The sequence below is a fragment of the Pteropus alecto genome, unplaced genomic scaffold, assembly GCF_000325575.1.
Source record: "Pteropus alecto unplaced genomic scaffold, ASM32557v1 scaffold45, whole genome shotgun sequence".
Classification (NCBI taxonomy): Eukaryota; Metazoa; Chordata; class Mammalia; order Chiroptera; family Pteropodidae; genus Pteropus; species Pteropus alecto.
Window position 1 is genome coordinate 18,770,997 of NW_006442491.1, and position 13,274 is coordinate 18,784,270.

The 13,274-nt window shown below is 46.8% G+C and overlaps 1 protein-coding gene and 1 pseudogene across 9 annotated transcripts in view; both read left to right on the forward strand.

Moving 5' to 3' along the window:
• The first annotated feature begins 753 nt into the window (after positions 1-753).
• Positions 754-13,274, forward strand: part of HM13 (histocompatibility minor 13) — a 39,019-nt gene continuing 26,498 nt past the window's right edge. For 3 of the 9 annotated variants that reach the window (XR_003043115.1, XR_003043116.1, XM_025039841.1), the window contains exons 1-3: positions 773-1,079; positions 9,529-9,627; positions 9,970-10,098. Coding sequence is in view for 3 of the 9 variants with exons in the window: in XM_025039841.1 (XP_024895609.1) it covers positions 897-1,079; positions 9,529-9,627; positions 9,970-10,098 (411 nt within the window). In the remaining 6 variants the exon portion in view is untranslated. Of the gene's footprint in view, positions 1,080-9,528; positions 9,628-9,969; positions 10,099-13,274 lie in introns of all 9 variants that reach the window. The other 6 variants (XR_003043118.1, XM_006921693.3, XM_006921692.3 and 3 more) reach the window with 2 other exon arrangements.
• On the forward strand, positions 4,222-4,349 carry LOC112471191 (annotated as a pseudogene).

Consider the following 13,274-nt stretch of genomic DNA (forward strand, 5'->3'; position numbering starts at 1 on the left):
TCCAGCTCTGAACAAGGGCAGCAGTAGCATACCCAGGAGCCCCAAACAGTGTTAGCCTGCCCCAAATCCAAGTCACTCTCTCCTCACTCCTGGACACACAAACACTGGGAGCCCCATAGGGCTGATCATGTACAGAACCAGCCACCTGACCTTCATCCTCTGGAACTGGCTGGAACCACCCTGGCCCAAGCCATAAACAGAAGTGTACTAGGTTTGTAGAGAGGGAGGTCTCTCTAAATTATCTCCGTTAACATGCTATGCTATGTAACATTTAGCTATACACTAACATCCTATAAACTTTATACTTTATTTTGTTCATTTTATTTATGGTCTTCCCAACAACCCCCACCCCCCCGCATCCCATCACACTAAAGAAGCAAGCTTCATGAGAATAGGGACGAAATTTTGCTTGTATTTTCCCCTCTGTGTCCCTAGAGCCTAGGACAGTGCTTGGCATATAATGAGATACTCAAGTATTTAAGAAGTAGAGGAACGATTGAATATTGGATGAATTCATGCATGAGTAAACAGATACTTAGTTATTAGAATGAGGATCTGTGGGACAAACTGGGATTGAGGAGGTCGACTGGGACTGTGGAATGGGATCCTCATGTCTCTCTCGGCATGAATGCCCACAGCAGACAGAGGTCCAGCGTTCCTTTCTCGACCGCTGGCAAGTTGCTTAGCAACTGGCCGCCTGGCCCTCCGCCACCGCTGGAGGGCGCGCGGGCGGGGAGACATGAACGCGCACGCGTGCGCGGCATGGGCCGGCGAAGGAGGCACGTCACTTCCTGTTTCTTTAGGGGAACGTGGCTTTCCCCGCAGCGCCTGTCTTCCCTTCTGCGTCTGTACTGCAGCGGCCGGAACTGGAGTCGGACCCCGAGCGCAGCCTCGCCATGGACTCGGCCCTTAGCGACCCGCATAATGGCAGCGCCGAGGCAGGCAGCCCAGCCAACGGCACGACGCGGCCGCCTTCCACGCCCGAGGGCATCGCGCTGGCCTACGGCAGCCTCCTACTCATGGCGCTGCTGCCCATCTTCTTCGGCGCCCTGCGTTCCGTGCGCTGCGCCCGCGGCAAGGTAGGGTCAGCGGCAAAAGTGGGTGCTTTCCATCCTCCCACCGGGGACACAGCTGACACGGGCCCGCCCCCGCCCGCCCTCCCTAGACAGGACAGACACTCACTCTCCCTGACACTGACCCTTCCCAGCTTCTCCACCCCAGGCCCACATCCCAGGATTGGCCTTAGGTGCCTCAGAATCGGGGCACCGACCCGCGAACCTTCCTTAAATAGGGCCTAGGTTCTACCCCCACTTTCACCTTGACACATTCCTCTCTCTGTACAACATACTGGGAACACTCAGTCGCCCCTCACACTCTGATTGGGACACTAATTGTTCTGAGCCTACTGGACCCAGCCAGACCAGCCCCACCCTCCGCTGTGGCTGTTCATCCCATCTGGGCAGTCACCCCATCCCGGGCTCCGGGTTAATCCCAATCTGTACCTAAGGGGGCACTGGTCCTGAGAACTCCTGAATGGTACAATCTTGCCCCATCCCTCCATTAGGAACCTTGACTCACCCCATTCCAGGGCAGATTCTAGCATCCAGGTCCATCCCTAGATTCTTGATACCTGTCTAACTATAGTCTGTAGTGTGCTCTCCCAGAACCCCCAGATCAGGCTCTTGCCTCTAAAATAAAAAATATTAACCCAGGAATATAGCCCGAGATCTCAGCCCCCAGTTTTTTTGCATCACTTTCTGGAACCAGTTTCAGCCAGCTGACCCCTCAGAGCATGGCACCTTGGCGCTTCCCTTTTTAACCAGGCGTAAACCCCTTATTTTGCTGGTTTCCTCTCCCTGACAACCAGCCAACCTTGCCTACCTGTCCTAGCCTGAGCCCAGACCCTGTTTCAATCCCTAACCCTATTCCTACCCCAGATCCTGACCCTACTTCAAAATAGCCTTTCTCCCTATGCCTCCAAGACCGTCCCTCCACCAAATTGGGCCTACCTGCCAAGTAACTTAGCTGCTGTTGGCCTCTCTGGTCAGACTGGGCCAGACCTCATCCCTGCCTTTCCTCAACATTTGTCCCATTGGATACCAAAGAGAACCCAGGCACCTTCTACCTCCCCACTTCCTCCCCACTCTTCTTCCCTATATTAAGCCCTTTCTAGCCCATTGTACCAATAGCTTCTCACTTCCTGGCACCCAGTCCCCTCCTCCAAAACCTCCTAATCTATAGTTCCCTGCTGCTTCTCCCTGACCCAAACCTGAAGTTGAACCTAAGCGGAAGCTGTCTTACCCAAAGAGGGCAGGCCCACAAAGTAGCTGCCACTTTTGAAACTGCTCAGGCCGGGATCTTGAAACATCACCCAACTTGAGCAGTAGCTGAGGCCTGCCACCTGCCATCTCTGAAATCAGAGAACTCACCTGCTGGCTCGCTCTGTGGTCAGACGTAGAGGGGAGTAGTCAGGAAAGGCTTAGGTGGCCCCACTTGCCTTTCTGTAATGCCTCTTCTAAGCAGAATTCAGGTGGCCTTCAGCCTCCCTGCCATACCTTTCAGGTTGACACTTGGTGCAGGGAGAAGTTCTGAAATAGACCAGGACAAAGGAGATGATGGCCAGCGTGTGTCAGCTGAGCAGCCTGATCTGAGGGGCTCCTTAACTGAGTAATTCTTGGCACTTTCTGCATATGAGTCACTAATCTCTTTAGAAAACACCTTCCAGGCAACAAAATTTCCTGAACCTCCACTATTGTCTAGGGTGTAGGGATGCTGCAGAGATGGTCAGAGCCCTGTCACCAGGGAGTTTTGGTGTCTGGATGAGGGAGGAATAACACCCTCAATGTGATACAGGCGACTGTAACACAAGTAGTGCTCAGGGTTTAGGGTGAAATGCTGAACACACTTGCGGCAGGGCAGGGTGGCCTTGTGGCGAAAGTGGGCTTGAGCTTTGATGTAGAGACATTCTAGGCAGAGGAAACCTGGTGAGCAGAGGCGCAAGGCAGTTCAGGAGATGGTGTGGGTGAATCGGAGGGTCTGGATAGAAGAGAGCTTTAGATCCGCTGTGGCTTCTAAATACTTCCCCCAGCATCTCCTGCAGGGCATGGGGGGTTGGAAGACTGCATGAAATTGCAAAGGACCTGATGCTTAGTAGCTTCCCACGACTAGGAGGTTCTAAACTATACAGAGCCTTCACCCTCTTTGAGTCTCCCAGTAGCCAAGTGTGGCAGGCAGAGCCAATTTTATTATCCCCATTATACAGACAGAACTGAGAGTCAAAGAAATGACCTCTCAGGATCACTCTGCCAGTTAGGGACAGAACCAGCTGTCACTAGTCCAGGGCACTCTCTTTGCTGTGTAGGTGCCTCTAAAGACCCACACTGGTGGCATTTTGGCCGAGGGAAAAATGCCTTTTACTACCCCGAGTCATGCTTCTCTGGGCCCTTGGCAATCAGAGAGAAAAGTCATTGGGATGGGGAGGGCAGGAATTTTGATTTCCCACCAGTGTTAAACCCCAAAGCCAGCTGAGAGGGCATATGAGGACAAAATTCTCCCTGGAGCCAACTTGTCCGTAGCAGGCAGGGCACATTGTGAAATCATGGAGAGAGGAAGGTGGGGCATCCAGGAGTGTGTAGCCTTGGGAGGAGCAATCTTAGATGGTGCCCATCCCTGTCAGAGACCTGTTTTCCCAGAAGAGAGCAAATCCCCAGCTCCAGCAATAGCTGCACATCAGATCTCTTCAAAGGCTCTTGACCTGTAACTCAGAGGAGCCCTTCAGCCAACTGGACTGGGCTCCTGCTCTTTGCCAGGCCCTGGGCTGGCTACCATGGGTGCCAGGACAAAGAAGGCCAAGCCTTGCCCTCACAGAGTTCCGTCACCAAGGAAAAACAGATGTGTGTGTGACCAGCTGACTAAACCGAATGTCGATGTGCCTCCTAGAGTTGTCTTTGTATAGAAGAGTGAGAGTTTGGTAGGCAGAACAGGAGGGGAGGAGGGCCTGGACCACTGGTGTGTTCAGGGAGGCCTTGAGTAGTATGACGTGAGCCTGGGGCTCAGGTAGGGCAACAAAAAGATGCTCACGGAGCATTTGGAGCCTTCGTGCTTTCTGAGGTACAGAATCCTGACGGCAATGCAACAGTTAATCTTCATAGTTACAAAAGTACTACACATTTGCACTTGTAAAAAAAAAAAATTCAAGCAATGCAGAAGTATAAAAGCCTCATCTACGGCCATGCCACCCTGAACAACATGCCACCCTTAGATCCCGTCTGATCTTGGAAGCTAAGCAGGGTCGGGCCTGGTTAGTACTTGGATGGGAGACCACCTAGGAAGACCAAGTGCTGTAGGTGTAAAAAAATAAAAAATATGAGATTGTAAACTGACAAGGTCCTTGCAATCTGTGAGGCAACCAAGGGTTGCCTCACCTGAAAAAAAATATATATATAAAAGCTTCCTCAGTACCTCTCCTTGGAGGTAACCCAGTGAGCTGTTTGGCGTGTAACCTTCCAGAACTTTTTTTGGTGTGTATGTAAACATGTATGTGCCTGTGTGTGTATCCACATGTAAACTTACTTTTATAAAAATGGGATTTTACAGCACATAATGCACTATAGCTTGATTTTTTTTTTTTCGTTAGCAATGGCTTGGTCATGTTCCTGTGTCAGTACATGTAGGTGTACCTCACTGCTCCATGGCAGGGAGGGCGGGTGATACGCGCCCACGGTGTAGAATCCCAGAGAAACAAAGGGGTGCCCAAGGAGTCTTCCTCCCAACCCCACTGCCACGTTCCCTCCCCAGAGGCAGACCATGGTACCTGTTTCTTGTATAAACATCCAAGAGATCCTGTGCCTTTACAAATGAATAAACATACGCTTTTCCCCATTTTTGCTATGTAACTGTTGTATTTTGTTGTATGTATACTCTTTTTTGCACCTTACTTTTTTCACCAAATATATGTTGGAGATGAATATGTCGGTACCTGTGGAGTGGTTGTGTTCTTTATCAGCTGTATGGTGTCCCACCTGTACCCCACAGTGTTCAGAACAGTGGTTCTCAAAGTGTGATCCCTGAACCAGCAGCATCCGCATCACCCAGGACCTTGTGAGAAATGCAAATTCTGAACCAGAAACTCCAGGTGGGCCCAGCAGTCTATTTTCACAAGACTTCCTGGTGATTCTGATGTGTGCTCAAGTGTGAAAGCCTCTGACTTAGAGTCTTCTGCTGGTCATTTAGGTTGTATCAGTCTTTTGCTGTTAGAAGCCATGCTGAAATCAATCTTCTTGTACATTTGTTATTTCGCGCGCTCGCGCGCGCGTGTGTGTGTGTGTAGGATAAATTCCTTGCAGTTGATTTGCTGGGTCGAAGGCTATGTGTTTTAACTTTACCAAATTATCCACTGTAGTGGCTGTATTAGTTTACACTCCCACCAGCAGTGGCCTCGATTCTTGTGCAATGCTGCTTAGTAGTCCCTTCTCTGGAGGTTTTAGAGCAGGTATGTGATACAGTCAGGTTTAGGCTTCAGAAAGTGCTCCTGGCAGAGTGGGGATATGCAGGAGGGAGAAAGGGTGGAGGCTGGTGAGATGGTTGGGTGAAGACTACAGTGGGGGCAAAGGAATGGGGCGAGGGGGGCAGTTCAGGAAATGCTAGGAAGCAGAAACATAGTGAGGTGATTGAGTGAAAGTGGTGGTAAGGAGTGGAGACCCTGGGGTCTCTAGCTAGAGTGACAGAGTAACAGAGTGGTCCGTGAATTCAAGCGTTTTCTAGGGCATGGCCTGGAAGCAGTACTCCCAGAGCTCAAGGAGAGCCAGTGGCTTTAGGCTGGGCATCGGTCCTCCCTCACTGCTTTCGCTTCCGCCCTGATAACTGACATCCAGAATATCACTGGAAGCTAAATTTATTTCTGCTATTTGTGTTAGCTTTTACCCCTACTCTTTAATTATGTTTTTTGTTTCAGGAGCTATAGCATTTGCATAAGAGCAGCTGGTTTAAAAAAATCCAAGTCGAATTAGTAGAGAATTCTAACAACATTTAGTATTTTTGTAACTATGGAGATTAACTGTTCTGTTGCCTACAGGAAGCTGTTCCTCAAAAAAGGTCTCAGGCTCCCTGAGCATCTTGTCACAACCTTCCAGCAGAAATTTCCAGATGGGAAAGGTAGAGGGCATTTGGGAAGTAATAACCAAGAGTCTGGGCTCGAACCAGATGGCCTCAGTGTGAATCCTGGCCCTGCCACTCGCCATCCGTGTGACCTTAAAGCAAGTTGCTTCACCTCTCTGAGCCTCGGTTTCTTCATCTATAAGATGGAGCTATTAAAAGTCCTGGCTTCATTTTTCATGAGGATGAAATCATGTAAAGCACCTACAAGAGTGCTTGGCCCCTAGAAAGTTCTCAGTAAATGTTGCCCTTGTTATTGTCAGTCGGATTTCAAGTCTCCCGTTCTGACTCAGCATTGCAGTATAGGATATAACAGTCACCCATGGAGAAGACCGGATTCTTCTCTATGGTGGAACATCTGTCCAACTTTGTTTTGTCATCCAATAGTATTAAGCCTCTTTCCACCCCGGATATTGGGCTAAATTGAAAGGATTATGTGGAAATGAGCCGTAACACTGGTTTTTAGGCAAAGCCAGAGTCCTTTGTGTACTTTCACATCTTTGTGCTTGGACACCTTTGTGCTTGGCCTTCAGAGTCGTGCTTAAGTGACATCTGCTCCAACCACCTCTGGCACTCCCTTCTTTCCTGCAGAAGTGGTGTCTTGTCTGCTTTCTCATAATTTCCTTGTACATAATAATAATAATACAAATCATTCATACAACTTGTGTGACTTGCTTAATGCACAGCAATAAATACTTCCAGTGCAAAAATCATAGAATCCTGCCACTCATATTACAACTGAGGGAATTGGGGCTCTAAGAGAGAATAACCGACAAAGTCCCATGGCTGGAAAACAGCAGAGCTGGGTAGCAGAACAGGCTTTCTGGCCTCAGAGCGCTCTCTACCATTTGGCACTCAAACCGTGTATCACACCAGTGTGCATGTTTCATTTTGTCACGTGTCACACTGTATTGTGATATTCTATTTACATGTCAAGATATTGACTTACCTGCCTATGAACTCCTTGAGATCAGGAGCTAGTATTTTTTTGTGCTCACACTATTGCTACACAGGAAACATTGAATTTGCGGAAGGAGGTACACAGAGGGGTGAGGCACTTGCCTAAGCCCCTCAGTATACCACTGCCAAAAACAGAAACCGGGGGCTGGGAGAGAAGAGGGAAGGACGATGACCCTGACTCTCAGTGTTGGTATTGCTCACCCACCCCATCACCACCTCCCAGCAACACTGCCAGAGAGTGACTCACACAGAGCTGCCTCTGGTAGCTCCAGAAGAGAGCGCCTACCTCCCAGTCCTGTGCCTGGGCCACCTCAGCTATGCATGTGTGGGGATTTGGTGAAGGACCTCCCTGTTAATCACGGCTCCTCATAGGGTCACGGCACTTTACAGTTTGCCAGCCTCTTTCACATTCCATATCTAAGTTGGTTTAAGCCTCTTGGCCCTTTTAGAGGTAAGTAAAGCTAGAGATTGTCATCTGTTTGACAGATGAGTAAATGTCAGTCACCCTGTAAGCCATTAAGAGAGCAATGAATACCTTCGCTATATTTTGTATGCATCATTTTTTACATGTGTGAATTATATCCGTAGGAAAAATTCCCAGAAGTAGAATTGCTTGGTCAAAAGTTATGTGCATTTGTGATTCTGACACATGTTGCCAGTGTGCTGTCTACAGCGAGACTGATGTGCCCTCCTGTCAACAATGTAGGTCAGCACCTGTTTCCCCTCAACCTTGCCAACCCAGTGTGTTATCAAAACGTGTGGATTTTTGTCATTCTGATGATGAAAAATGTAACTTCATATACTGCAATTCAAGCTCTTATTAAAAGTGAGGAACATTTTTCCTGTGATTAAGAGCCATTTGTAATTCCTGTTCTGTGAATCTTTGTATCTTGGGCATGTGCAAGTCATAATTTGACACAGCTGCCCAGTCGCCCTCCCCAAAGGCTGGACCAGTTCGTATGCAAACCAGTGGCATATAAGCTTCCCAGTTCCCCACCTCTCCATCTGGTGATCATTTCACAGGCTTGCTGCTTTTGGCCCCCATCTCCTTCCCCTACTGCAGCCTTCTACAGGGACACAAGAGCCAAAATCTACCTCTCCAGGCAACTTTCTCCTTACCTTGTTTTGTCCTGTTGGTTTTTAAGAGGCAATTGTGAGCCAAAATATATATGCAACAGCAGCTGCACATGATCCCTTCTCCCAGGGATGCCGGTGCCTCATTCAGAGGATGGATGTGATGATGGACGCTTGGGCACTCTGATGAGACTGTGGCTCTTGTGGAAAGAACTTCCCTTTGACATGAGCAGAAGTCTAATATGGCCTTGCTAGGACTTCTAGTAGCTATAATTTAAAGTAGAATTAGACATATAAAATGCAATGAGAATTGTGGTTGGGAAGTAGGCTTATCCCCGTGAGGAAATCTCAGAAAGCTTCATGGCAGTGACATTTGCTGGGTCCTTGAGAACCGAAGATTCTGCCTAGGAGAGGGCATGGAGAGCATCATGATCATGAAAGCTTTTCACTCTGTGTTTTTAATATAAATTTAAACTAGACTTCTACTATTTATTGATGGATTTTCATTAGAAAGTCTTTTGGTGCGAATTCTATGAAGCTGTTTAATTCCTCTGTTGCACTGTTACTCCATTTCCAATTTTTTTTCCATTTTTATAAAACTGAAATTATTTTCATTGCATTCAGTTCTTTTTCTTGTAAATATTTATCCTCTGTCAGCTCTTCACCCAGATCACATTCTTGCCAACTATAGCATCTGCCATTGTAAACTTAATTGTGGCTTTCACTCCTACCAGATTCAGTTTTCCCAGATTTCTTAAGATTTGCTTTTCTTTGCTGTTGGTATCTTCCTATGTGTGGGTTCAGCCATTGTCAGTTCAGCTATTGTCAGTTTTGTTGGTTTTTGGTTTATTTCTGTTCAGTATTCACTCACTACCTACTAGATAAAAGATTAATCACGTTTATCTCTTAGCTAACCCATAAGAAAGTTGGAAACAGTTCTCATGAATTCTAGGACAGCTCCATTGTCACCCGTTCCCAGAGTTTTTTCTTTTAGTTATTACATACCATCACTGCCTCTGCCATAGCTCTTCTCCCCAGATCACATGTGCACGGGGTCCTCCCTGGACTGTTCCTGTCAGGATCCAGATCTCTTCAGTAGCAAAATAGAGGGATTAGACATCTCACCCCAGGTGGTTGGGCAGCACCCTTGGCAGAGGGGACAACATGAACAAAAGCCTTGAGTCAGGAAAACGTGGGAACCCTGAGCCACCTAAATGAACCAGGGCAGAGAGGGGGAAGGGGATCGATGAGCTATTCAGGCACCAAATTCTCACCAGTGTCCAACCCTTGGAGGCCAGAACCACAGCCCTGCTCAGTAGGCACCTTTTTTCTCTCCTCTAGAACGCCTCGGACATGCCCGAGACAATCACCAGCCGGGATGCTGCCCGCTTCCCCATCATCGCCAGCTGCACGCTCTTGGGACTCTACCTCTTTTTCAAAGTAAGTCCTTTGCCACCTGTTGTGTCATTTGGTTTCAATAACTGTATTTTTTGTTTGTTTTATTTTTCCCATCACAGGAGACATGCATGTTCATGTATAGAAAATAAAGAGCAGGGAAAAATAGTCATTCACCCCTAGACCCACTACCCAGAGACAACCGCTGTTGGTTTTGGGGACTCTGTCCCACCAGTCTTTACTGCTTTTCTCCATGGAGCTTTTTGTTTTGTTTTCGTAATGCCTATTTAGTTTCATTGTACCGTTTATGTTGGGATGGGGTATAGCTTGTGTCTCAGACATACCTCCACCATACTAATTGTTTTTTTTTTTTTTTAATTTATCGAGGTTTATTTTCCCAATAAAAGTTACACAGGCTCAGTGTTGAAAACCTGGAAAACACAGAAAAGTAAAAAGGGGAAAACAGCAGTCATCCAAAACCTCACTACCAGAGACAATCACAGATTCCCTTTTGAGGTGTGTCCTTCCACTGTTTCTCCCCGTGCATGGTTTCGCCGTAGCTGTGACCACGTGCTGTATCCAATTTTGTAGCTGCTTTTTTCACTCCACGTTAATAACATCATAAGCATTTTCTCGTGTTACTGCAAACTGTCCTTAAACTTTTAAAAAATATAACAGATACTATTTTCTAGTTATAAAAGTAATATACTCTGAAAACTTAGAGGGGAAAATATCAAGAGGGAAAAATACAGAGGTAATCCCTATCAATGTTTTGCCATATCTCCTTGCAGGCTTCTAATAAGCATATTTTTTAACATAATTATAATGGGAGTATTAGGTCCTTTTTTCTTTTTTTTTTTTTAATATCACATCACAAGCACTTTTTTCCTGGTTATTGAAAATTCTTCAAGGACAGCTTTTAATTGACATTTTAAAAAATACCATGTACATAGTTAAAAAACTATTTTTCAATCTAAGGGAAGGTACAAATGAGCCATAATCCTCTCTCAAATATAGTTTCTTGTGAACCTTTCTTTTATGCATAGATCTACATTTAAGTTAAAATTTAAAAATAAATTCACATCTCAAACGTACGATTCTTACCATGGATATATTTTTATATCAATACCATCAAATCTACCGCATTCTTTTTAATAGTTACTCATGGTTCTATTTTACGGATGTATCCTGAGGGGTGTTTAATGATGGGGCATCACAGCAGTACTGCCAGGGACATCTTTATGCACATCTTGGCACAGGCCCATATTTTCAGATGGATCTGCAGTAGGATTACCAGGTCAGATGGCATCTCCATTGTCATTTGGACAGGTAGTGCCACATCCCTCCAAAGAGACTGTACCAGTTTATATCATGAGTGTGCTGGCTTACCTGTACTCTCACCTGCATTATGTAGCATCCAGATTATTTTTAGCATTTTACCAGTCTGTGAGTGACACAAAAACATAATTGCGAATGCCTGTTTCCTGTTCCATCGCTCCCTCATTGTGGGATCAGAACTAAATACTTTCAAGATACCCATAAGCAGATACACCACAGTTGACTTACAGCATCCCCCTCACTTTAAACAGAATAAAATCATTCTGATTTTTACTCATAAATTAAGAGTGCATCAAATAACAGTAGGTATTCACTGGTGTGTGTGTGTGTGTGTGTGTGTGTGTACACCTCAGATGAAGAATTGAATTTATCAGATGCTTTGGTTCATGGCACACTGTCCATGCCAGGCCCTTCTTTTTTTTTTTTTTTTACCCCCTCCACTCTTGATGCCCAACTCCATTTCCCACCTCCATTTCCCTCTCTGCCAGAGGCACCTGCCCTAATGGTTTGATTTATGTCCTTAGATGTGTGTGTCCTTGTAAAATCTATGGTGTTGGTGCATCGGTGTGTATTGAGTAAAAGTCTAGTTTCCATACATAGAATTGTGCAGTACATCTCCCTCTGTTTCCTTTTCCTTTCCCCTGTACTTTTGAGATCTCTCTGGTTCTGTGTACATCTAGCCCATTGCCTCTGAATTGGCTTTTAGCAGATGTTTTTCAAGTCTTTGCTGTGCTGAGTGCCAGGAATCCACACCCAGGCCCTTGCCTCAAGACCTTGTAACATTTTAGTATTTAGGATTCTTTCCTTAGGCTATATTCCCCAGGAAAGAATTTCTGGCAGCAGAGGGTATGCGCATTTTTACTGAAGGCACTGGGTGCCTATTGCTCAGCCTGTCCTCCTCTCCTGGCAGGTAAGCCCAAGCCTGTCTTGTGCCAGAGGACACAGCATACTTCTTCCCCATGTCTCCAGAGTGTCCACGTTGACATTTCTGAAAGGCAGCTGCTTGGACAACATAACCACCAGATTCCTCTCAAACTCCAGACTGATAGCTGGTTGGTTGGTTTGCTTAGTAGTGATGGTCACTCAACCCCTTTTCTCCTCTCCTCCTGAGTGGGGCGCTGGAGTTGGTAACATTTCTCTCAAAATCATAAAATCTCCTCTATTCTGCCTCATCTAAAACTGATTGCTTTGAGGCAGCTTATAAAAATTTAACTTTGTAGCAGCCAGGGCACAAAGAAAGCAAGGCTTGGTGCACAATTCCTAGGCCACACAGTCAAGCCAACCAGACGCTCAGAGGTGCGGCCAGAAAGAAATTTTTCCCAAGGACCCACGTTGAAAGAACACAACGTGAAAGGTATACCACATGGTCATAAGTAAAACACAATTCACATGCTTTCTTCACAGGTCTTTTTCTTATAGCATTTACGTTGTAGGCCACTGAGATGTTCATCCAGTCATTCATTCTGTAAACATTTATTGAGTGCCTGCCTTGTACCAGCCCCTGTGCTAGATGCTGGGGACACCAGAGTGAGAAACAGCCAACTCATCTCTGCCTTCAAGGAGCTTCCTGTTAAGTAGTGGAGACATATGCCAATTAAATATTCACATAAGTAAATGTGAAGTTACAGTCCTAAGAAGTACTGTGAAGGCAAAGTCTGTAGCACCAGGAAAGCACAGAAGAATCAGGCTAGAGAGAACCCCTGCTCCTGCTGAGGCCACCCATCTTAGCAGCACCTCCATCCACCTCGCCACTTGGCCAAAAACCCCGGGAGTCATCCTGCTCCTTCTCAGCCCCTCAGCACATCCTGCATCTCCAGTTCCAGAACAGATCTGGAATCTGACCACTGATCATCACATCCCTCCATCCCAGCCCAGGGCACCATCCTCCCTCTGCTGGATTACGCAGTGCCCTCCTCACTGGGCTCTGCTTCCACTTGTGCCCTGTAGAACCTGCCTTCCACAAGGCAGCAGAGGAACCCTCCCAGGCCATCACATCACAGCCCTGCCCTCAGCCTTCCAGTTCCTGCCTGTCTCACCCAGATGAATCTAAAGCCTTTTCACAGCACAGCAGGGTCTGTTTCCCTCCTACTTCCCCAGCCTTGTCTCCTGAAATTCCCCTCTACTCCCTCAGCCCCAGGCACAGGCCTTCACTATTTCCTGCGCACATAAGCATATACCCACCGCAGGACCTTTGCACTTGCCCTTCTCACTCCCTCAAATGCTCCTGCCCCAGATACCCTCACAGCTGCTCCCATAGTTAATGGTCCTACTGCTAAATGAAGTAAATATTGTCCTGTTGGGGGGCTTTCTCCGGCCAACTGTCTAAATAGCAGCTCTCCCCACTTTTCTCTCCA